Source organism: Buteo buteo, chromosome 2, assembly GCF_964188355.1.
Source record: "Buteo buteo chromosome 2, bButBut1.hap1.1, whole genome shotgun sequence".
NCBI classification, from domain to species: domain Eukaryota; kingdom Metazoa; phylum Chordata; class Aves; order Accipitriformes; family Accipitridae; genus Buteo; species Buteo buteo.
Genome location: NC_134172.1, coordinates 79,294,841 through 79,318,474, shown reverse-complemented (window position 1 = coordinate 79,318,474; position 23,634 = coordinate 79,294,841). Strand labels below are relative to the sequence as shown.

General features: G+C 52.3%; 1 protein-coding gene across 1 annotated transcript in view; it reads left to right on the top strand.

Moving 5' to 3' along the window:
* NOL4L (nucleolar protein 4 like) overlaps positions 1 to 23,634 on the top strand; it is a 64,526-nt gene that overhangs the window by 5,525 nt on the left and 35,367 nt on the right. The window contains exons 2-4 of the mRNA XM_075022195.1: positions 12,633 to 12,788; positions 16,552 to 16,663; positions 21,208 to 21,317. Coding sequence (XP_074878296.1) covers positions 12,633 to 12,788; positions 16,552 to 16,663; positions 21,208 to 21,317 — 378 coding nt within the window. The remainder of the gene's footprint in view (positions 1 to 12,632; positions 12,789 to 16,551; positions 16,664 to 21,207; positions 21,318 to 23,634) is intronic.

Genomic DNA, 23,634 nt, shown 5'->3' with positions numbered 1-23,634 from the left:
TTGGCTCCAAGTTTGCACAACGTGAGTCGCAGTTTTTACTTCTGAAGCGGCTCATGGTAAGAGTCACAGCAGTGATACCTGGTCCTCTGGGCCTGAGAGCTGGCTTAAGCTCACCAGGCAGCAGCAAAAGCCTCCAGTACCTTTGCACAGTGAATTTAAAGAGCTCTGACGATCTGCAGTTACACAGACTGGCAGAATGAAGTTCCTTGCCGAGATGGGAGCAGGAGATCTGGCAGCAGAGCCCGTTTCCAGCTCCTGCCCACTCCCACCCCTCTGGGACAGCCTGCCGAAGCCGCTTCTGGGGATAAGGGGGGAAACCAGCATCTAATTCAGTCCTTGCTTTTTTTCCTGCCAAGACTGCAAGCCTGATTATAAGGCAGCCCCACCGTGGTCGTTAGTATTGCGGTACGGCACACGTGGCGCAGCTCCAGCGGGAGATGCCACCATCCCGACAGCTCCAGCCTCGGGGACTGGCTTTGGTCACCGGCGCTCATCAGACCTGGAGTTGCATCAGCAAAGGTCCCGCATCCCACCACTCCTCCCGGTCCCAGTCCCCTGATAGATGTCTGACCAAACAGTTTCTAAAAGAATAATCTCTCTGCCATCTACACTATACATCCTGCATGATTCCAGAAACATTGAAGTCATTGCTGATCCGAGAGGAACAGTTTTTTTGGATGACTCTCACCCAAAAGTTGTCTCCCTCACCCCACAATTGCTTTCAGATTTGTGGTTCTTGGTGGGTATTGCTCTGAAGAAGGTAAAAAAGCAAACAAAGCAAGCACAGCTCTGCAAGGCCTTGTTAAATGAAGCTAAAATGGAAGGGAAAGAAATCCAGGTCTGGTGAGGTGCCGTTGTTCCAACTCCTCAGGTTACGTCCCACCTTTGCAAAGGAAGAGGGGTGCAAGCGCTCAGGGCCCTGAATTAACGAGGAGCTGAGAGGACTGTCTGTAAGAGCGATATGTAGGCTGTTCTCACCTCTCCTCGCAGGCTGTGACTCAGAGGGGCTTGCTCTGACCACGAGCAGGCAGGGGAATTTGGTCACTAAGGACAGCAGCAGAGCCCTGGAAAGGTGGCCACACTCCTTCCAATGAGAACTTTCTCAAGAATCTCTTTGTCCAAACCATTCTCAGCAATAATCTCCTGCTAATATCATTTCTTCAGTTTTGTTTTTGCTGTTACATTAGGCCTGATATGAGCAGTCTGTGAACTTAACGTTGTGGACAATCACATGGCGGGGAAACCACAGAGGCGTGGAGGAGCATTGATGGGGCGTCTATTCACCTGGCCCACGCGGATGCTCTGGCTTCACAAAACCTTGTCTGCATCACCGTGACAGAGGAATGCATATTCATACCTCTTTCTTTAGTGCAAATTAGCAATTACCTTCCCTGATCTCATATTAGCTCTGCCCACCTCTAAAGAATTGCATCGAGATGGGCCAAAGCCACCACTGAGTTTCCGTATCTGATTTAATTAGCTGATTGTAGCGAGGGCAGGTACCTGTTGGCCAAAAGCGTCGTCTTTTTTGGAATGCTGCTGACTGCCACTTTTATGGCTGGTGCCAAAGAGTAGCAATTTATTTGAGGAGAAATAGCTGCAGACTGTATGTGCGTGTATATGGGAGCAGACAGTAGGAGCAGAGGTTTGGCGCAACGGTTTCTTTCCTGCGTGCCTGAGATTAAGGCAGCAGTCACTGAAAGTTAAGCGGAGGCTGGTTGTGTCTTACCAGCGCGGTACAGGGCCTTTCACGGAATGACAGGTGGGAAACCGAGACACTGCGCGAATGGTTTCTCTCTGTCCTCGCTCTGCTTCAGCTCGGCAGCCCAGGAGGATGCGTTTCCCTCTGGACACGGAGGCAGAGGCAATGCTAGCGGCTCAGATGGACCTGTTCCTTGCGGAGAGGGAAGGGTTGTTCTGGGGAAGGTGGGGTAACTCAGTCTCTGTGGCTCAGAGTTTGGGCTTCCTGCTTCTCAGATATGGTGATGGGTCGGTGTTATGGGAGTCTCTGGGCTAAAAATGAATTCAGACTCATCAGGCACCCCCAACCCCCCAAAAAAAGGGTAGTTTGGGACTCCTGGCTTGGCTTGCATTTGAAGGAACAATCTCAAAGCAAACCCTGAGTCATCCACTCACCCACGCTGTCGAGACATCCAAAACCTGGGTTTCAGTGCTGCGAGCACCATCCGCACCGGTGCCTGGGTACCGACAGGGCGTTCCAGTTTGCAGTCTCCCAGCGCTGGGACAAGCAGCCCAGCCCAGGGGAGCTGGTCCCTTGGGGATGCTTTCGGGTTTGTCATTTCCCATCATCAGTTTGGACTGGTCGTGCGGCTCCCCGAGCCGGGACCAGGCGCGTGTGCCAGGCTGGGAGGAGGCCTGCGTGCTCCCGCTTACCTGCGTCGGGCGTTTGGATCCAGCAGAAAGCCCTTGAGCTGGTGACAAAGGTCTGGATGTGGGCTGGAAAGTACAGTCCTGTCTCTTAGCAACTGGTTCCTACCTCTGAGCTCTCGGAGCCGTGTGTGGGACAGAGAGCATCAGTCACGCTCCTGCTGCAGCAGCAACGCGCCGAGGAGGGGATGGGGGATCAGGCCGGCTCCAGCCACCACCAAGACGCTTAAAGAAGCTCAGGCATTTCTAACACAAGCAGTCATCTGTGAGTCCTAATCAAAGCTTCGGTTTAATTGCTTTCCTCGTGCCCTTCTCTGCACGGCGAACGGAGCGCCGATTGGCTGGCTGCGGCGGCTGCCTGCCAGCTACCTCGAGAGGCTGCTCCGCACTGCCCCGGCTTTTTTGGTCACAGGGGTGGGGACCAGGGAGGGAGGAGGAAGAGGGAGGACATGGCCCATGTATTTCTAGAAAAATTAGATGTCATAGGGTCCTTCCCTGAACCGCTCTGCACTGCGCTTGGGAATCCCCTGTCCCTCTTACGGACATTTGCATTGCTATTTTCTCTCGCGGTGCTCGGTTCTGCTGTTTCACCCTCGTGTTTCCTCCTCCTAACCAAAAGCAACTCCTCTCTGGTGAGTGTTTCTCAGAGGCTCCCTTGCCAAGCACTGTTTCATAAACATTTTCACGAATCCTCTGCTTTGTCCTCCTAATTAACCATCCAATTGGCCCCCAATGGAGCCTTCACCTCTCCTGTGAAGATCCTGCTTGCACAGATTATAACCTGTCAGCTGCCAATTTATTCCTCATGCAGAGGGCAGGTTATATTAATTGTCTGGCTTCCCTGCCCCGTTTAGTTTGCCCTCCCTTTCTTCTGCTCCCAGTAGCATCCCTGTTTGGAGACATGGATTCACAGAAAACCAGGGGGACCCAGATGTGAGGCCGCTCCGTATGTCCAACCTGCAGTGATGTGGCATTAGACCAGATGTGATGGGATGTTGCTGGCTTGTGTCAGACCTGGGAGAGGGGTCTCTGTGGATGGATTACCATGACAGAGCATTAAAGAACCTGTTTGACTTCTGCTCCCCCCGTGTGTAGTCTCAGTCAAGAGCTCCAAAAAATCCACTTAGTTGTCCCAGGCTAATGCGGAATCCTTCCTGGGTGTTATTTACAAGTCAGAGATCGGCTTTTGGAAGAGTTGGGGTCCACCTAGTGTGGTTATGATGGAAACAAGCCAGAATACAGAGAGGGTTTACCTGAATGCAGGGAGAGACCTGATAGATTTCCATCGATGTCTCTCTCCTGTGCCCCCCTGCCCTTGCAGAGCCACGTGTGCAGCCCAGAATAAACAGGAGTGCCTGCTCTCACCGAGGGTAGCTGTCGTGTGTTTTGCTGGGTTCCTGTGTCGGGAAAGGGGGTGATGGAGTCCGACGTGACCATTGTGGTTTGGCACCGTCTGCATTTAAGGCGCAGTATTCTTGAACCCAGCGTGCGCTCACGGGGAGCAGCAGCAAGCGATGTGGTGGTGCTCGGGGGTAAAGTGGGAGATGGGCATTTCCAGGCTCCAGCATCAGGGACGGGCTGTGCTGAAGCTACCGCAGCACGGCACGGCTCGAGTCCTTGGCAGTGCCCTTACCGGGTGAGGAGGCTGGGTTTTGGGAGGGGAGGGTGTGCAAGTGTTTTACCCCCCCTTCAAACGGCTGCTGAGCTGTCAGCATTTTCCTAGAGGCACATCTTGCTGTTCCTGTGGGAGTCTCCGACTGTGGCCCACATACTCTGAATTGCCCGGGAACAGGGAGCTGACACCAGGATGCCATGCATCCAGAGCTCAGCATCTCAGCCCGGCCTGACCTTGATTCACTGTAGCATCATTTGTAACTTATTTTACATAATTTCGCTTGCCACTGATGAGCTGAACTGCTGCTGTGGCTCTGTGCCTCCTCCTACTTAGTTTCATTTTGACATCACCGTGTCCTCTCTGTAGGTACCGTGATGTCGCCCAGCTGCCCTAACACTGCTGGGTCTATTCCCAGGAAGAGAGGGGTCACCTTGCTGTGACAGGTAACCTCATCACTTGTTACAGTGCCTTGTCCCCCTCCAACTTGAAAGATTTTGCTTTGGTGGTGATCTTTATTAGATTAGTGCCTCGGTGCTGTGGAGATTGCTCACAGTGATAAGTTACTTCAAGGAAGACCCAGCTCTAAACGTGTTCTGAGTTTGTGGTACAGCTATATATTTTCAATATTTTTTAGATTTCTAGTTTTAGATTTCTTTCATGATGCTATGGAATACAAATGCTCTTCAATTATAAATGCAGTTTAGCATTTCCCCCCCCTTTTTTCCACCCGGGTAGCATGCGCCCCCCCCCAAATCACCTAAACCAAGATGATTATGACATTAGGAAATTGCTACCCATCTTTGCAGATTTATTAAAAAAAACCCCATACTCACATTTTAACTCTGCCTATTTCAAAGTAGTCAGACAACATTATAATAATCCCCAAATAATAATGTCTGTGATACCTTCCCTGTTAGCGAGCCATGGCGCGGCACTTCTTCCGCGCAGGTCACGGCACGCCGCAGAACCGAGCAGTGCAATGGTCCCCAGTTGATGAGTGGGGAAGACCATGGCCCCGGAGGAGCGATTTCCCGGGCAGGTCAGTCGGGTGCTCTGCTCACCAGGTTGCAGCAGCCTTTTTCACCAAACCCAAGAGAAACAGTGCTCCAACGGCAGCTTAGGCTGCTCCACGGCACCCGGTATTTTGTTACCTTTGCAACAGCCTGCTTGCCTGCCCCGTAACCCTGCCCGCAGGCAGCACAGCGCAGGCAGGGCAGTGCCAGCTCCCTGCTCGTTCCTGGCAGGCGGGCACGGGGTCACGTTTGTTGGGGAGCGCTGTGCTTACCTCTGCGTGCCAGATTCAGCTGCTCCTCTGGCTTCCCCGGCCGGCGCGGAGCCTGGTGCTCGCAGGGAGGCAGCTCTGCTCTCCTGTGCCGTGCAAAATGTCCTCTGCCGTCCGGGCAGAGCGGGCATCCGAATGAGCCTCTCTGCCTGCTGGGCTTCTCCTTGGCAGGCCCAGGATGGAGGGCAGCCCTGTTCCCCAGGGGGGCAGCCGCCCACCAGACCCTGCGCCCACCCATCATCTCCCCTTGGCACCGGCCGGCGAGGCGTCCCGTGGCAAAGGCTGCAGCCCACCTGAGCCCTCTCGGCAGCTGGAGGCAGGGCTGCCATTTCCAGGCTCGCCCCTCCCAGGCTGCTGTGTTTTCATTCCCAGGCCTGGGAGCCGGGAGAGGAATAAGCCGAGGTCAGAGCAAAGGCCTGGACCCATCTCAACGGCTCAGCTGTGGCTGCTGAAAAAGCAGCTTGCTTGTAAGAGGCGCCTGTCCCCCGCTATAAGACATACCTCATATAAGACCTCAGCTTTGTTTGCCGTCTAAAAATAATGCGCCCGGCTCCCCCTCACAAGGAAGTATTTACTTTGAAAAAAAAAAAAAGTATTGTGTACAGTTCTGGGTAGAGGAACAATGTGAATGCACCCAGTGCAGGCTGGCGGCCGCCTCGGGCACGCCAGTCCGCCGGCTTCTGGCCCGAGTGAATGTGTAGCTTTGGGAAAATGACTTATTCTTTGTGCCTTGGTTTCCCCTGGAGAAATGAACTCTCCTGGGCTGGAGTGATGCTCAGCTGATCAGCAGAGCCGGGGCTGTTTTTACTGCAGTAAGTAGGACTGAGGCTGTAAGTACAGGATGGGGCTTCACATTTGCTTGGTGGTACGTGCAAAATGACATATAAATGCTTAGCGCAGAGAAACATCATCAACATTTTAGCAACCGCTTTCGCCCCATTTTTCAGCCAGAAATGATCAGAAAAATTTCCCAGCAAAGTATTTCCAGGAGAAAAAAGATCAAAATCTGTAAGTGAGAGCATTTCCCATATTCTTCTGGTGGGTTCTTTTTATTATGAGCTATACAGCTGATATTGTTCTCAGCCTAGCATTTCCCCAGTGCCTATTTCTAAGGCACGCACTGTGCCCGTGGCATGAGGGACAAGAGGAAGAGGGAAGTTCGAGGAATCTAGCTCTTCATTCTCCTCACAGCATTAGCAGAGGGAGCCTGCTGTGGTTTAACATATCCCCCGCAAAAGCTGCTTTCATCCTACACCTAAATACCATGAGGAGTGAACTTCCTAAAGCCCTGGAGAAGTCTAAATATAGAAGCCAATCAAGGGCTGACTTCCCAGAGATGAGAAGTACCAAGAACAGTTTCTTGATCAAAAGTTGTAAGAGTCCATATTGAAATAAAACGTCTGTTTCGGTACTGAAGCCTGTGCAGAAGGAGTAATTGCAGAGGTGGGCTGTGCTCCGTGCGCTCACCGCTCCGTCTGCCGGTGGTACCCACGGTGCTGGGTGCGGGAGGCAGCCGGGGAGGCGGTGGGCTGCCCAGGGAAGTGGACTCGAGGTATCATCTCTGAAGCACCTGACGGGGATGTCTCTGACGGCAGGGCAGGATTTCATCCCTTGCTGTATGTTGCAGTTTCTGTCCAACCGCTTTTTCCTGTGCACGTCCGCTCCCCGTTACAGCTAATAATTTTTTTTCAGAAGAACAAAAATTTCCTTAGAACAAAACACAACTTGTAGGAAATTAGAAAGGCACCTTAAAGAGAAAAGAGCAGCAGAGTGCTCAGATAAAACACAAACCCAGGTTTGCTAATCTCAAAACAGGTATGTGACGGCACCTTTGCGCATGCAGCAGAGGGAACCACCGAGGGCTTACAGTAAGGGCGAGGGACGGCTGATTGCCGCAGAGATAGCGCTGCCGGGCGTGGGCTGGGGAAACCACGGTCACACCATGGGGCTGCTCGCTGCAGCGCCGGATGGGAAACCCTGATCCTGACCCGGCTGGGGGGACAGCAGCCGTGCCCCACTGCCTGCGGGCAGCAGGAACGCAGGCAGAGAGAACGACACTGCCTCTCTCCTGCTTGCAAGGGAGGTGACCTTGAGGGGCAGCTCGATACAGCTGGCCCCAGACCTCCCGTACGGGTGGCCCGGGGATGAGAGTGACAGCAGCCCTTCCAGACAGCAGCAGGAAAATGAGAGTTTAACGTGCCGAGAGATTCTGTACTGGGGCGCGGGGCGGGGGGGGGGGGGGGGGCGAGATGCTGTGGCTGGGAGGTAGAGAGATGAACGCTTTCATGTGGGAAGTATGAGAAGAGGCGAGGGCAGAGGGTCTGCTCCTCGGCCAGAGAACAGAGTGTAGCCATTATCAGGCAGGGCCCTGCTGGCAGGAAGCGGCTTTTGACTCACAGGAAGCCAAATTCGGCTGGTATCGGCCCCTCGCGCGAAGGCCAGGGCAGCATTTTATCTGCCGTGGAGCACAGCAGATGGGGAAGCAGTCGGCACTCCCTGCCATCCCGCTTCTGCTCCAGCACCCGTGCCCGATGGCCCTCCAGCATCTCCCCCCTCTGAAAAGGGATGATTCCCTGTGGAGCAGCGGAGCGGGGGCAGCTTCGCAGGCCCCAGGAGAGCTGCCAGCCCCGCTGGAGGAGGCAGAGATTCCCCCCACCAGCCGGTGCCCGGGCAGAGCCAGGACCCTCCAGGCTGTTGGCCCCAGCCCGGGGAAGGTACCACATCCTCCAGCAGACCCAGTGGGTCTGAAGAGGAGCTGGGAGCACCCAGACTTTGGACAGCTGGCTCCCTGGCTTGCAGCTTGGATTAAATCCTCCCAGATTCTCCCAAATCAGAGCCCGAGGTGGGGAAGGGCTTGCAGGGACAGGGAGCCCTTAGCATGGAGCCCGCTGCTCATCCCTTGGCCTTTCTGTAGAGCTGCCCTGGGCTGGGAGTCTGGTTTCGCACGGGGTGGAGGTCACCGCCGAGGGGATCGGGTGGCAGCTGCCGGCCTTAGACCTGCTGCCCCGCCGAAAAGCCGGTTTGCTCGTCAGCGCGCTGCAGTTTGGCTGTGAACCCCTCCGATTATGACAGTTTTCACCCACGTGCTGGGTAGCTGAGGAATGGCTGCAGCGGCCTGTGGAGACCCAGCGGGGTCACCGGGAGCCGGAGGAGCCGGCCAGGTGGAGGAGGCTGGTGCCGTGGATGCGTGCGGGTGCCGCTGTCGGGCTCTAAGGCAGGGCAGGTCCGCGTGGGAGACACGGCAGGGCTACCGTGAGGGGCTCGGAGACAAGCAGGGAGCGGGCCAGGGCGGCAGGAGCCCGCCCTGTACCCGGGGCCAGCCCACACCCAGGCTCCACGCTCAAGCTGCCTGCGGCCCGGCAGGCTGCCCGCAGCCAGGGGCCGGGCGTGTCGGGGCCCTGCCCGCAGCCTGAGGCCCCGGCGTAGCCTCCGTGTGTGTGTATGAGGGGGGCCCTCCCTGCCCGCAGCCGGGGCCTGCCCGGTAGCCGGACAGCGCCGGCTGGGGCCCTGCGGGAGCGGGGGCACCGGGGCGGGCGTGAGGAGGAGCTCGGCGGCGGGCCCGGCCCGGCCCGGCCCGGGGGAGCGGATTACCGCCGGCAGTGCGCGGCCCCGCCGGTTGCCATGGTTACCCCGCTACCTGCCGGCGGGCCTCAGCCCGGCCCGGGCGGCCGCCCTCCTCCCCTCCCTCCCCGCCGCCGCGGCAGATGTCGCCGCCGCGCTGCCGGCCGGCCGCGCCCGGCTCCGGGCCCCGCCGCCTCTCCCCGTCCCCCTCGCGCCGAGCCGGGCCGCCCCTCACCCTTGAGGGGAAAGGCGAAGGGCCCGGCCCCGGGGGCAGCGGCGGGGGCCGCCTGCGGAGGACTGAGGGGAGAGGGTGGCAAGGGGGAGCCCGAGGGGGACCGGGGCGGTGCGAGCGGGCCCCGGGGGGGACGGGGGTCGAGCGCGGCCCTCGGCGGCGGGAGCAGCAGGCGGGAGGGAGGGCAGGGCGAGGGCGGCTGCCGAGAACAAAGATGCCGGGGCAGGGGCTCGGCGGGCGGCGAGGGAACGCTGCCAGCGCCATGGCCGGTCCCCACGCGTCGCCCGTCCTCTTCCCTCACCCCGGGACATCTTATCTGCCTGAAATGGCTGTCGCCTCCCGTTGCTCTTCACCGGCCTCGGGGACGATGGGCAACTGCTCCCCCGGGGGAACGGGGCGGTGAGGCCACCCCGGCCCAAAACGGCCACCCCCCGGCACGGCTCTCGGCTAGAAATAGAGCCGGGTTGCCTGAGAGCAGGAGGGGGTTGCGATGCGCAGCGGGACGGCTGCGCGGGAGAGCGGGAGGTGGGGGAGCCGAGGACGCCGGGGGTGGTGAGATGGAGCAGGGGGACATGGAAGACAGAGGAGGTGTGGGGGGGGGACGACCGAGGCACTGGGGCCACGCAAGAGGCTGGAGGGGGTGGCTGACGCGGAGGGCAGGGGGACGTGGGGCTACAGGAGCTCGTGAGGGGGAGGCAAGCGAAGAAATGTGGGCCTAGAGGAGATAGGGAAAACAAAGGACACTGGGGAGGAAAGAGACCTGATGGGAAACCTGGAGAAGAGGAGAGAGAGCGTTAATGACAGCTGGGAAGGTGGGGAGAAAGGGGGGGCGAGACCTGCGGGATGGGGTACGCAGGGACGGAAAGGGAGGAGAAACCGGCAAGGGGGAGAGAGAAACTAATGCTGGGCAAATGTAGGGAAAAAGAGGATGCCCATAGGGTGGCAAAAGGACTTCCCCTCCTCAGCACCTGAAATGCTGCCCGCTTCCGAGCACTTAATGTCAAGGCTGAGCTTTGCTCCTGAAATCTTTTACTCCTTTTGGGGGCAGGTGACTTCCAATAAAGCCCTAACACCAGCATCCCTTATTCCCATCCTTCTTCCCAACTGAATTTTTATTGCTTTTTAAACCTAAGGGGTTTTAAGCCGTTCTGAGATATTATGGGCTCTGACTCATGCCTTGAATACTCTGAGCAATACTGGGTGTGGAAGAAGGAACCAGAGGGGCGTGGGCCCTCTGAGAGGTAGTCTATAGCACGTGTGTCCTCTTAAAACCTAGGTCAGCGTTTGGTTATATTGCCAGATATAAACCTCTGTAATCCTAGAAGCACTGACTTGATACAGCGTCTTATATCCGGTGGCTTTGATACTGCTTGCATCTCACCTGCTTTCCAGCGCTAAATAATCATCACAGGGAGAGAAGTCACAAGGCTGATGAGGGGCTGGAGAGAAGCGAGGAGTCAGGGGAGGGTCGCTGCAGGGAATGGGATGTCGAGGAGGCAGCTCCGGCATCCGGCATCCAGCCGGAGTGGAGAGGAAGGCAGTGCTGGATGAGTAGAGAGGCTGTAGCGATGCCCAGACCCTGAGGTTACCTTACTGCATTCATTCTGAAACCAAGGAGGAAATAGAGAACCGCTGACCATGCAGGGAGGAGGGTATTAGTTGGTTGGGATGGCCCTGGAAATAGTGATTTGTGTAGAAGGTGGGTTACAACCTTAATTTTGAGGGCTCTGCTTGTTGCATCTGACTGTGCGTTTCTCCTGATGCATTTTCCTTTGTCCTGTTTCTGTAATTATCCTCATGTCAACCCTGCTTTGAGGATTATTGGTCAGTAGGAAGCCTCCTAATGCCCGCTCCTCCTTGGCAGGGGAATACCCATGCCCTCGATTAAAGTGAAACTCCCCGAATGGTGACAGAAGAAATTAGATCTATATTCCTCAAAGACACTCCCTCGGGCGAAGTTTCCCGACCCCCACCACGGCAGCACTGCCACCCTGCCCCTTGTGTTCGTTCTCAATATTCTCTTTGTTACAGCCACCTTTATACACGGCTCCGGGCTCCCCGGGGAAGGCAGAGGTGGTTTGTGTTGGAAAATCCTCATGCCCGTGTCCCAGGAGAGCGCACCGACCCCATCCCACTGCAGTCTGTGCCCAGTACAGGCAGTCTCTGTTCCAAAATTGGGGTGAGGAGCCAACTTTAATAGGTAGCGCTTTACATTAAAAGACTGCTTCCCCAAGATGTTGGGTAGTCTTTAGCAGAAGGCGGTCCCTCTAAATGATTGATTTTTGAGAGTCCCTTGACTGGTGGCTTAAGAGCAGCATTTATTCGATCTATAGACCATATAAGATACACAGAACTCAATCGCCAATAACAACAAAAAGTAGAAGTTATGAGATTGGGTGTTCCCTTTGCATGCAGACCTCCGCCAGCCTCTGCCCGCACTCACAGATGCGTGAATGCACGTGAAAAAGATAGTTTGCAGGTCATTTCGATGTGCAGGTTGCTGCTCACCAGCCTGGTGTGTGCCAGCTGGATGGCACCCGTGCATACCTTTTTGGAAAGCAGGCCTCAAAGGGAGGTATATGTATGTATATGTATATATAATATACGTATTTGTATACATACCGCTGTCTATGCAACAGTGGCATTTTTTCGAGGAGCAAGCTAAGCGACTTCCTGAAGCCTAGCCCTTTTTCGGTACTCCCTGCCATTACAGTAGCCACCGACCACCTCCCATTAGCACTCCCCGCTCTGGTGCTTTGTGCCGGAGCACCGTTAGCAGCTGCCGGGTACCAAAGGCTGCCTCCCCTTCCCGCGGCACACCCTGCCAGTGTGAGCTGACACCGTTGGTGCCAGTCAGCTTGGAGGAGCACTGCTCCCCACACTTCCCACTCCCACCAGTCTGTCACCACTGCCGTGTGGCAGAATTACTGCCTCCTGCTCTCCAGCACATCCTAACACACAAAGAGCTGTGCTGCTGCTGCCAGCGCTCAGCTGCTCTGCGTATGCGAGAGAGGGAGGGTGCCTTGGAAAGGTCAGTGCAGGGAAGAAGGGCGATTCTGTCTCCTTCCTTTAGGGGCCGTATCCTGGCATCACAGTGAAACCTTGTCCTGCCGGCTGATCTATATCCATGGGGACTGCAGCCAGCAAGGGTGCCCCATGTTGTAGGGCTTCCTGGGATGGTTTAGTACCATGTGCAGGTCCAAACAGCTTCCCCTGCCTGCTCCCCCGCCTAGCAAAATCATCCCGAATTGTGAGAATTGAATTTCTTGATTGATTGTGACTCCACTCTGGACTCTTCCCTTGTTTTTGTTCCTGGCCCAATTTCACTGGCAGCTTTAGCAAGCAGCACAACAGCAGCAGCCGCCACTGCCCTGGCTACAGCAGGATCCTCCCTGGAGCACTGTTTAATTTACCTCCCACATCCCCCGTGCCCAAGGCAGCCCGGGGCTGGAGCACCATGACTCTGCCCCCTCCAACCGCATTAGCCCCGGGCCGATCTCGTCACCCCTGTCACCCATCGCTGACACTAACTCAACTTGCCTGCACTGTTGTAGGGGGCAGATGGACTGTCGGAGCCCGAGGGCATCTCTCTGAAACGCGTGGCTGTGGTGGAAGATTTCTTTGACATCATATACTCGATGCATGTGGAGAGCTCATCGGAGCCGGGCAAAGCACCCAAACATGCCGGGCAGAAGAAAACCTACCGAGCGGTGAGACTCCCCCTTCGCGTGCCCTGGGCAGCGAGGGGATGGGAGCGAAGGGGGCAGAGGGGCCGTGGGAGTGGGCATCCCACGGGAATGGGGATGGGGATGGGAGGGCAGGTAGAAGCAGAGCCGCTGGCGGGAGGCAGAGGCGAAGGAGACTCCTGTTTGCCTGTGCAGGGAGGCGTGAGAAAGGAGTCGTTTAAAGGCAGAGCAGCTGTGCTCGGGAGATGGGAAACAGGGCTGCAGTGGCAGCACAACGGTACGGCTGCTGGGAGAGGAGAGACCAAGTGAATCATACAAAGACAACTGTACGTGTCTGGGGGGAAAGAAGAAAAAGAGAAATGCTCGGTATTACTGATGGGCAAGGAGATGTTTGCCCACTCCCCTGCACGCTCTGCTCTGTGCCATCTGCCTCCCTGTCTCCCTCAGCCAGAGGGAAATGTCTCGTGTGGGCCTTGAAGGGCAGGAGCAGCCAGAAAGGGGGACCGGGGCACGGCCAGAGCCCGCCTCTCTTCCCCAGCTGAGTGGATGCTCTCGCCACCAGCCCGTGGCTGGGTTTGTTCCGTTACAAAATGGAGGCAGGCACCGAGCTAAGTCTCGTCAGGTGCTCCATGAATGCTGAGAACCAGCTCTATCCATCCTGAAACCACTCTAGTTAGGTCAGGAATAATTTAGCTTGAAGTGTGCTTCTCCAGGGAGCTCGCTGTTTCTCCTGACTCTGCACAGCCCTTCAGTGCAAACATTTGGGCTCTCCTTTTACAAGAAGAGCTGAATTTACTGTCCAAAACCAAGCTACACCCTTGAATCCCACAGCCCTAAGGACCAGGTCGCTTAGAGACAGAAGTGGCTGGCTGGCAGCTCGTGTCTCTGGTGTATACATCATCTTGGAGAGGTCTGTGCGGGCTGCCCTGGTCTCTGCGATGATGCTTGAGATTATGCAGGGCTTGGTGCGCTGCCGGAGCCGGCTCAGGGGTGGAGTCTGTCCTGCCTGTCCTGCCTGCGTATGTCGCTGGATCCGTCCACGGCTGTTCGTGCTGGCGGTGCCGGAGGGGCAGCCCAGTGCCCTGCAGCCCCCCCCGTGTGCGACAGGACCCTCCGGGGAGCCGGGCTCTGCGCTCACAGCTCGTGGCACCGCTCGGCACCCTGCACGCTCGACTCCTGCCCCTGCGGCAGAGCGAGGGGCCAGGGGCCGGGGCACACGCTGACCCTTCCCGGCCAGGAGCAGGTGACCTCTTTATAGTCGGGATGGGGGGGCAGCCCCACCAGCACAACCACAATTCAAATACTGTCCCCTCATTTCCCCAGCAGACCACTCCGACCGTCCCCTAATTCCTTCAATTCAGCTCTCTGGAGGACTAATCTGTGCCCTGCACAGCCCCGGGGGAGCAGGCTGGATCCGTCTGTTTTCCCAGGCCTGCTCGCAGCAGTCAGAGAGCTTCACGCTCCACCCCTCCGTCTCCCTCTTGAGCTGAGATCATCACATTAGCAGTGTGTATCCCCTCCTGACCTGGCAGGACGCTGCTGGCTGGGCTGGCTGGCCTCGCTCATGCCCTGTCTCCCTGGAGCGCCTTTGCAGCCGGGTCCGGAAGGTGAAATGCTGCATAGCACACCCCGCGCCACGGCTCGGGTGCACAAAGGGACGCTGCTGGGCGGTCAGCTCGGGGGGCTTTGGTGTGCCCTGCCGTTTCTCTCCCTCTCCCTTTCCCCACCGTTTCTGATTAGAGGCATGGGAGAGTTTGCCCTTGTCCGTGACCTCCGGAGGGAGGCAATCAGAAAAGGAGTTTGGATGGGAGATAACTCATCAAGGAAGCTGTCTGCTCTGCAGAGCATCAAATCAGCTGAGAAATAACAACTGTATCACTAAAATTAGCTGAACATTTGCAGCAGAGACCATGGGCTTGCTGGAGCAAAAGAGGCAGGGAAGCTGGGCTTAGCCCCACGGGCAGCACAAAGGGACAGTTCCCTGCCTGCGCCACAATACCACGTTTGCCACTGGCAATTTTCAGGCCCCTAATTTCAGTGTTTCTGTGGGAGTCCCTAGAGCTTGTGCATTGATAAATATCGCACAGAGGCAAGGGCTGAGCCGGGCAGCCGCTCAGTCACAACGGAGCTCGGTGGGGCTGTAGGTAGATAGAAGGAGAATCCCATGAGGACCAAGCAGTGCTGCATCCTCCATTTGAAGGGCTGGGACAAGGTCCCTGCCTGAACTTTCCACCCATCTGGCATTAGCTTGTATGTAAAACCTCGGGCTCTGCTGCCGCTCAGTGGAGATAAATGTCTCTCCCTCCCACCGCAGCGTCGGGTCATGGGACTGCTTTAGCCATCATCAAGCAAACCCTCTGCCCTCTGCCCCATTGCCCTTCTTCTATAACGTTATTTTATTCCAAGCTTAAGCATCGCCCTTTCCTGTAGGGTAGAAAAATGCTTGGAATTTAGGTATTTTTAATTTTTGTCAATGAAATAGGGCGGGAGGATGATGCCCACTGGCCGGAGGAGGGGGATCAGGATGTCCTGGGCTGCCCTCCTGGCTCGGCCCCGTCCCCAGCCATGGCTCGCGAGGTGTCTGGTTGCAGCCCTGCTTCCCGTTCCGAGCCCCGCTTCTGCCGGGCTCGCAGCCCTGAGGACTGGCACAAACAATTGAATTTCTGTCTGCTTTATGACCCCACTTGTAAGTGCTGTGACCCCTGCTGGGGTCACGGCCCCTGGTTTGGGAACCTCCGTGCTAGGACAAGTCACTTAGACCAAACAGGATGGGTGATTAACCGTAGGAACCAACCCCAAAGTAAGAGGTGGGCTCTCCACCTCTTAATGCCTTCCAATTAAGACCAGATGTCTTCCTGGAAGATGTTTCAGGCAAACCACAGGCTACTGGGCTGCAGGAGAACCTGGGTGAAGTTCCCTGACTTGTGCTGCACAGGTCAGACTCCGTAATTTGATGGTCTCTTATGGCCTTAAAGAAATCTACATTAAAATTGCCTCATTCCTTCTCCAAATAACCTAGTCTTGATCTTTAGAAATACTGTAAAATTGCTGCTGGCAGGGATTAATTGGAATAATAGGACTTGTGATAGCCAGGCACCTTCTGTGGGTGCTTAGGTCTGGATATAGTGTTTAACTTCAAGCATCTGAGTTTTAAATATTTATCCATAGCTTTTCCTGATCTGTAAAATACAAATATCGCACAAAGGTTCAGGAGACTTAATTCATTACTGTTTGTAAAAATGTTTTCAATTCCCTAGATAAAATATGTCACAGAAGTGCAAAGTATTATTAACAGTAATTGATTGTCATTGTGGGAAAAAGTGACCTGCCCTTACAAAAGATTAATGGATTCTTCAGGTTACCGGTGTGATGGTAATTAACAATGCAAACAGAGCTGACGGAGACCTTACTTTCTCATTTGATTCTTACACGTTTGTAGCTTCGGTCTTCCCAGACTCTGAGGAGGAATGGAAAGGAGTTTCTGGGAAGGTATGGCTACACAGGGAATCCAAAGGTCTGTTCGTTTACATCTCGGTGCCTCTCTGACACACCAGTTACCCTCCCATAATGTTCCTCCATCAACAGTTGCTCCGGAGGGAGGGATACAAGGATCCCAGGACTGGGCTGAAGGGAACGGTGTGTTGCTGTGAGTCGTTGATGTTCTTGGCTAGGCTAGGCTGAGCAGGCGAGGTGGGAGGGTGCCCGTGGTCTCCTGCGCCCTCCACCCGGCTCTCCGCTAGTCATTCTCCCTTGCCCAGGACATACAGCCGTCTCGTTATTTTCCCAGATTGCAGAGACCTATGCTTTTCTCCCGAGAGAAGCTGTGACCAGGTTCCTGATGAGTTGCACCGAGTGCCAGAAGAGGATGCATTTCAACTCCAACGGACTGGAGCCCAAAGGTAAAGGCAAATGACTTCTGCCAGCAGAGCTGACACAGCATTTCATACCAGCATGGTATCACAGATAGCTGTCAGGATACTGCCTCATCGATGAGATACTTCTTAACCTAACGGTTTTCCTAACCGGTGTTATTTTTCATGCACTTTTATAGCCAAGTTGAAAGAATTGCTTAAATCTGGTTTGTCTGTCACTGTTTTCAGCTTAGAGAGCAGAAGCAGTCTGGCTTTCTTTCCGAGCTTCCCCAGTGCAACCATGCAAAGCATGGGTCAGAAATATTGCAGATATGTCTGCAATCAACCCGAAATCATATGTGGGTGGAAACTTCGACTTCTGAAAAAATGTGACCTAAAGTTTTTCCTTTAAAGTATTAATTTTGTAATGAAAGACACTGAGTATGTCTGAATAACTGAAGTTTCTGATAAAGAAGTAATTTGCAGTAATTAATAGATATGCATGTCATGATCCTATTTTTGATGATGGAAAGTATTTTGGTAATCAAAGTTATATTATGCCTATGTATACAACCAATTAGTGTGGCCATTGTGGTGGTTGGCTCATTAAGGTTCTTTTGTAAACAGAACCAATCTGCAGCTCCTAGACCTAAAAGATACAAGTGGCGCACAAGACGGGACCAGGTTTTCTTCATGAGTAAATGGTTACGGTTGATGTTTGTGTGTTTTTTTCTGAATTACAAACTTGTTTTCATGATCCAGTGCAAAGCAACAAACTGACTCTGAGAGGTTTCACCCAACAAAATTGCTTCTTTAAAAAAACCTAAGCAAACTGCAGAGAGTTAGTCTGTTTCAAAACTGTTAAGGCAAACAGGCTCATTTGGCAGGTCTTATCAAGCAGGGAAGTAGAATTAAATGAACAAAGGACCCAACAATAGAAAATTTCTAGTATTAAATACCGATTTCCGACTGTTTACTGCTAGGAACAGCGCTACGGACAGCCCAGAGGTTCCGTTTAAGTGGATTACGTGTGCCAGCTATCCAAAGCTAGTGACTGAAATGCTTTGTACTTGTGGTATTTTTTAGAAACTCTCCCAAATAATCCTATGTGACATTTAATAGCCTAAGCTCCATTACCACAGCACTTCCCACTCTGCTGGCTAAGGGCCCGATCCCTCTTTACAATTAGGTCAAGAGAAGTTTTGGCCTTCGGCCTCACTGGGAGCAAACCTGACCTTTACACTGATTGCACCGCATCCATCACGGGTGACATTCCAAGCAGTGCGGCTGCAGCAGTCGGCTCAGTGGATGGGAAGGGTGATGGGATGAGTCAGGCCAACAAGGATGTCGCCTGTTGGCTTGACCCAAACCAGGACACTTTTCTAAATGCCTGGCACTAGCCAAGCTGTCTGTCCTGGAGCTCGGGATCCCTTTTCAGGAGGGATGAAAAGGGTCATTGTTCCCTCAGGGGCTCCCTCCTGCCCACCCAGCATCTCCCTGTCTCCCATGCCTCTCCCAGAGACAGGGCAGCCATCCCAGCTCAGAAGCAGCTCAGAGAAGACCAGGTGCTGAGTATCCTCCCCAGAGCGGTCCTAGCTGTGGAAACCGTGATCAGGGCTGAGATCTGGCTGTCCTGAGCAAATTTATAAATGAATATCAATTATTTTCATAAAGCTTTCCCTCTTAGTAGTTCTCTTAAAAATAAATCAGACAGGAAAACAAAGGATCCCTCACATAAAAAGTCCTGCTTCTTACCCACCAGGAGGGACAGAAGTGCCTTTCTGCTGTGAATAGTACCTAAATAGTGACTAAGTACCTGTGAAAATGCATAGAGTAGATTAGATAAGGTAACTTTTACTGGGGAGGAGTGTCTGATTTCACTAATTCAGGAATTTATCAGGAGTAAATCACCTAAAAACCCACTGGGGTCATAGAAGAATTACCTAGGTGTATGCCCATGCATACACACGTACAAGCATCTATAGGTAAAGTTTAACCCAGTAAGATAAAAAATTTGAGTCATTCCCATCTCTTTGTACTTCTTTTGTCCATTAAACAAATCTCAACATGTTTCATTTGTGATCACAAAAATCCTTAATTAAACATATCTGACATCAAACCCTGCAGGGCACCCACATAATTCATAAAAGCAAATTGTCTTGTTCATGGGAAACTTTGAACATCACTGGACTTCACTGTGATCTCTTCACACTGTTATTAAATTAGGACTAATTCCAGTAGAGTTATAGAAGTATGGAATTAGGATTGAAACCATTTTACTTTAAACGATTCTGCCTGTTCCATCTGTATGTCCAACACAGAGAGCATGTGATATAGATAACTTTTTGAAAAATGAGCTAAAGGATTCCAGTAGCCCCCTCTTGTGACGTAAGATATGAGGATTGTTCCTGTGGAGTCCCCCAGGCCTTTTAAAACAAAGGTTTTCTTTCTTTTCCAATTAGCTTAAGAAAGAAAAAGGTTTTGGTTTCTTAGGCTCAAGCTCTTATCTGTTGCAGTTGCACAAATTCACAGTAAATTTGTGGCTGCTAATGGGATTATTCCAGATTTACATCAGGATGGTTTCAGGCAGAATCTAAGCACCAAAGATCACCCATGTCCTGCTTCCTCCCCATGTGAGGATGCTGAGGTGCTTCTGTTGAGCCTCATTCATTTCTGCAGCACCGAACTATTAAGTATCGGATGGCAGGAGAGCAAGGTACCATCCTCAGAGGTCTGGAAGGCTCACCTCATCCATGCCTGTGCTTCAAGGAAGGAGCAGCTCTATCTCTGCTAATCTTGGCAAATGCTTTACTAAACTCTTCTTAAAGACTCAAATATTGATGACCCCAGCCAGCCTGGGTAGGTGTCGGATTTTGTTCCTGGGAGCTGTTTCCCCTTTCACCGCAGAACCAGACTGTGACAAGCACCCCTTGCACTGGGATTTTACAATCTTTTAATCACAAAGTAGCTTCCTTGCACAGTAGAATAATGGGTTATTTTGGTTGCTTAACATAGAGATGTAGAAGTACTCTTAATTAATCTGTAGTTCGAAGCATGACAGAGACCACTGACATGCAGCCATGAGAAAAGAAGGGAGGAATTAGTTTACAAGGTTCCTAAAAGCTTTGCACTTCCATATTTGAGCGAGCTGGTGGCCTGAGTAGCTCTGGCTACCCTTTCCTGCATCCACAGGCAGGAATACTTCAGCTGCCCAAGGATGAATTAGATGGACCTGGAAGAAAAGCATTTTATTTCCATGGCTGCAGTTAGCGTCTTGGTACAGAAGATTTGCAAAAACCTATGTGATGTATAAGTCAGTTACAGACAGTTTTTGGGTCAGGTCACTTCTTAATCAGACGTGATAGATCTGGTATTTCCAGAGGTGTGAAGCATCTTCAGGTCTGCTGAGTTTCACTGGGATTTTTTGGATATTCAGCATTTCTGAAAAGCAGGCCCATTGTGTTTGGGTTGATGGGTTTTCTAAGGTGCTGTAAAACATTTTGTGAAGGCTCTTTTTCAAGGGGCTGTGTCAGAGGTGCCTGTGAAATCAGTGACCCCAGAAAATGCAAGCCAGCCAGGGAGATTCAGAGACAGGAATGGAAACCTCCCACCATCGATTCACCTTCAGCTCCTGGAAATTCTTCTTCCCCATCTATTGTTGCTTAAGCTCCCTTTCCAATGGACACCACACATCCTTCAGAGTGTGCTGGAAGGCCGGATTAATTCTCCACACTTGCATCTGCTTGTGCTGAGGGCAAAGAATCTTCCTTTTAGCCAGCAGCCATCCCTGTTGGGATGGGAAATGGCAACTTTCCTCTTGAACAAACCCATTGCATGAGCCTGTAAATTCAGTGTTAGAATAGATAATTCTAGCCGTCTTCGTGTCCTATGTGGAGAGCTTGCAAGCTCCACAGTGCTGATGGCAGAGCTGACAAAATCATTGAGAATTTGCTTTATGGGGACTCTTCTGGTCTAGCTAGACAGAACGATCTGCAGGAGTGGTCTGAATCTAGACTGATCTCTGGAGCTCAATATGATGCAGCCAGAGGAATCAACAGGAACAATTTAAATTAAAGATCTTTAAAATTAAGTTTGTGTTTTAATGAGGGTGTTAAAAATAGTCTTCATCACCAGATAGAGATACTTAATAAGTTGCCTTAATGTTAACTCCTACCTGAGGGAATCCCAGCAAAATTGGCAAGACTTTGCAATGCTAAAGCAAGCTGCAAATATATTCTTGTTCGTCAACCTCTGCATAAATCCCATTTGCATAGAAGTGCTTCTGAGGCATCGGCAAGACTTGGTTTCTTCCTCTGCTACATTCTAGTTTGGTAGACTGAAAAATTATATATTATGTGTAGTCTTTTCCGCAGGTGACAGCAATGCTATTTTTTTTGCAAAACAACATCTGTTCTGTAATTATGTTCTTGGTGGGGTCGTGTTCTTATAGGAACCTTAGCTCAGCAGGCACCAGCTCTCACTAGGGATTTGAAGTGCTTCTAAATACATATGTTTAACGATTGTGAGAACACATTGTAGGTTTGTGCTTCCACATCCCTGTATCTAAATAAAGTTTTTCCTCTGTTCTTCAGAGAGCGAACCACCTTCCTCTTTGGTTTCTGGGATCATTGACTACAACATGCCCCTCACCTCTACTTATCTGAAGCAAATGAAGCTGCGGGTAATGAATTCACAGGAACAGGTGAGTCGCGCTCCGGGTGCAGGGCAGTGCGAGGTGCAGAGCGGGTTTCTGCCCGTGCTGAATGGGTGAAGGGAGTGACTGGTGCTTGGCACATTGATTTTTGGAGGATGCGTTTGGAAATGGCTGGTTTGTCCAGGTGGGTCAGGCTCTGACCAAGTACAGCAAATGTTGGTGCATGAAAGTTGGGAGGGCAACGTGCCTCTGATCTTCTGGCTCAGAGAAAGCCAATAGGGCTACTTCAGAATTGTGTCAGTGGAGAGGAGCGAAGATGGAGTTGACGCAGTTTATTCCTTAGCACAGTCTGCTTGTTCTTTAGATGCACAATTCTTCTAAGAAATTGTCTTAAAAATGAATATGGCAAATAGGGATTTGTTTCTTTACCTCCTCCTAATTGCCTGGGAGCTTTAGCAGATGGGGTCTGAAACCCAGACCTTGCTTCAGTTGCTCCGGTGCTCTCTTAAAGTGGTTGGCAACTTGAGGAAGTTCAACTTCAGCCACTCCGCTCATGTCAAAGTGGGAGAAGGCTCAGTTGTTTGATGAGACTGTTAAGCCACTGGATTTTGATTTGGGAATCGATGGGGCAGACTGCCACAGGATAATACCCAGGCTGTGCAATTTTCTGAAGTTCTGCAGCTGTAGAATTAGCTATGGGAACCTCTGTGCTCCATGGAAACAGTCTATAAAAAGAAAAGTATGTTTTACTTGCTCCCCACAATCTGCACTGGAAGCCAGTGCTGGATTTTCTTTCCAGCACACTGAAACCTGAATCTGATTTCCTACATTACTGCTAGTTGCAAGAAGTGAAAGAGTTTGCATTGTGCAGTGGTGGAAAACATTGCTGATAGCTTGAACTGTGAAGTTGCACCCAATGGGTACTTTTATCTAGTGACGCCCTAAAGGGACATTGGTTAGAGCATCCCTTGCCAGGGTGTAAAATGTCAGATGTGGGTTTGCTGTCAGGAGCTGGAGAGATACCAAGCTCCTCCACTGCTTCAGCAGTGAAACCTTCTTGCTGGAGGACAAAATGGCATCTGATGGGAAGCACTTCTGTGTTTTGGAGCTTTTTTTCCTTTGCACACATTGGATGTTTGAGTGGGTTTAAGGTTTTGTTTGCAATAGGTTGTGTCACAGCTTTTGAAACGTGAAAGGCTGCCATGTGCCAGGCTTTGCACTTGGGCTGGGTGGGCAGTAGAACTATGGACAGTTCTGTGGGGTGGTTGGGCTGGGCTGGACTGGGCTGGGCTGAGCTGGACTGGGCTGCGCTGGGGACATGGAGTGGATGAATGCGCCGCTTTGTGGCATCTGGTGTCTGCTTCAGGACCACTTTTGGGTAAATGGGATTGAAAGCTGACATATTCCAACCGCCTTTGGCTTGTGCAAAGTGTTTGCTGGGTCTTGGTGCAACTCCTAGCAGGGAGGCGTTGAGATTGCAGACCCTACCGTTGTCCGTACCGTTGACTACCAGCCTGCTCTTCACCCAGGTTAAGGACTCGGTGGGCTGTGAAGACTAGCTGTGCTTTTCAGCATGTGGGGCGGTTCTTTCAAGTTAAGTTTGATGTATACAAAAGGACAGTCTGAGAGGTTTGTCTAGTTACCATTTATGCATTTTCTACCAATTCCTCTTGGCTCCAAAGCTCTGTTCAAGAGAAGTGTGCTATGAAGCGTGATTAAACTCCTGTACCCAGTTACTACAGGTAGAAAACTGGACTTACATTTCGATTTTATTTCCATAATAAAAAACACCCAGAAGCTGGCAGGCTTTAGTACTGAATCTTGAGTTCTGAAGCTGCATGCTTAGGGATGCTTGTTTTGAGAACCTTGGTTGGTAATTTAGAGATTTGAGAAGTTTATAGCCTGAATTTTGGTATAGCAGTTTGCACTGGAGCTGTCACTAGACAGATAGATACAACGTGCTGCTAACATGAATACTCTTGAAGCTCGCTAAGATCCGAATAGAAGCATATGTCATACGGGAACAAAAAAGGGACCAGCTGAGGCAACCAGCAGTTGTTGGTTTAGATCATAAATCAAACGGCTTGATGTTATTCTCTGCCTCTAAAGTTTTTCTTTTCCTGAGCTCTCATCGGTGTGTTGTGGTGCAGCTTTCTAAGCTTTTCAAGCTATAGCAGCCAAGGGAAAAACCTATTTGGAAGAAGTAAAATTTGCCATTCAGTGTGTTACTGAAGCTGATTCCTGAGAGCAAAATAACAAAAGATCAGTCTTATTTCTCAGACTTCTGAAGCATTAAAACTTTCCATCAGATCTGGAGGTAACGACAGTCTGGAGAGGATACAGGTGGTTGGACCTGGTGGAGAAA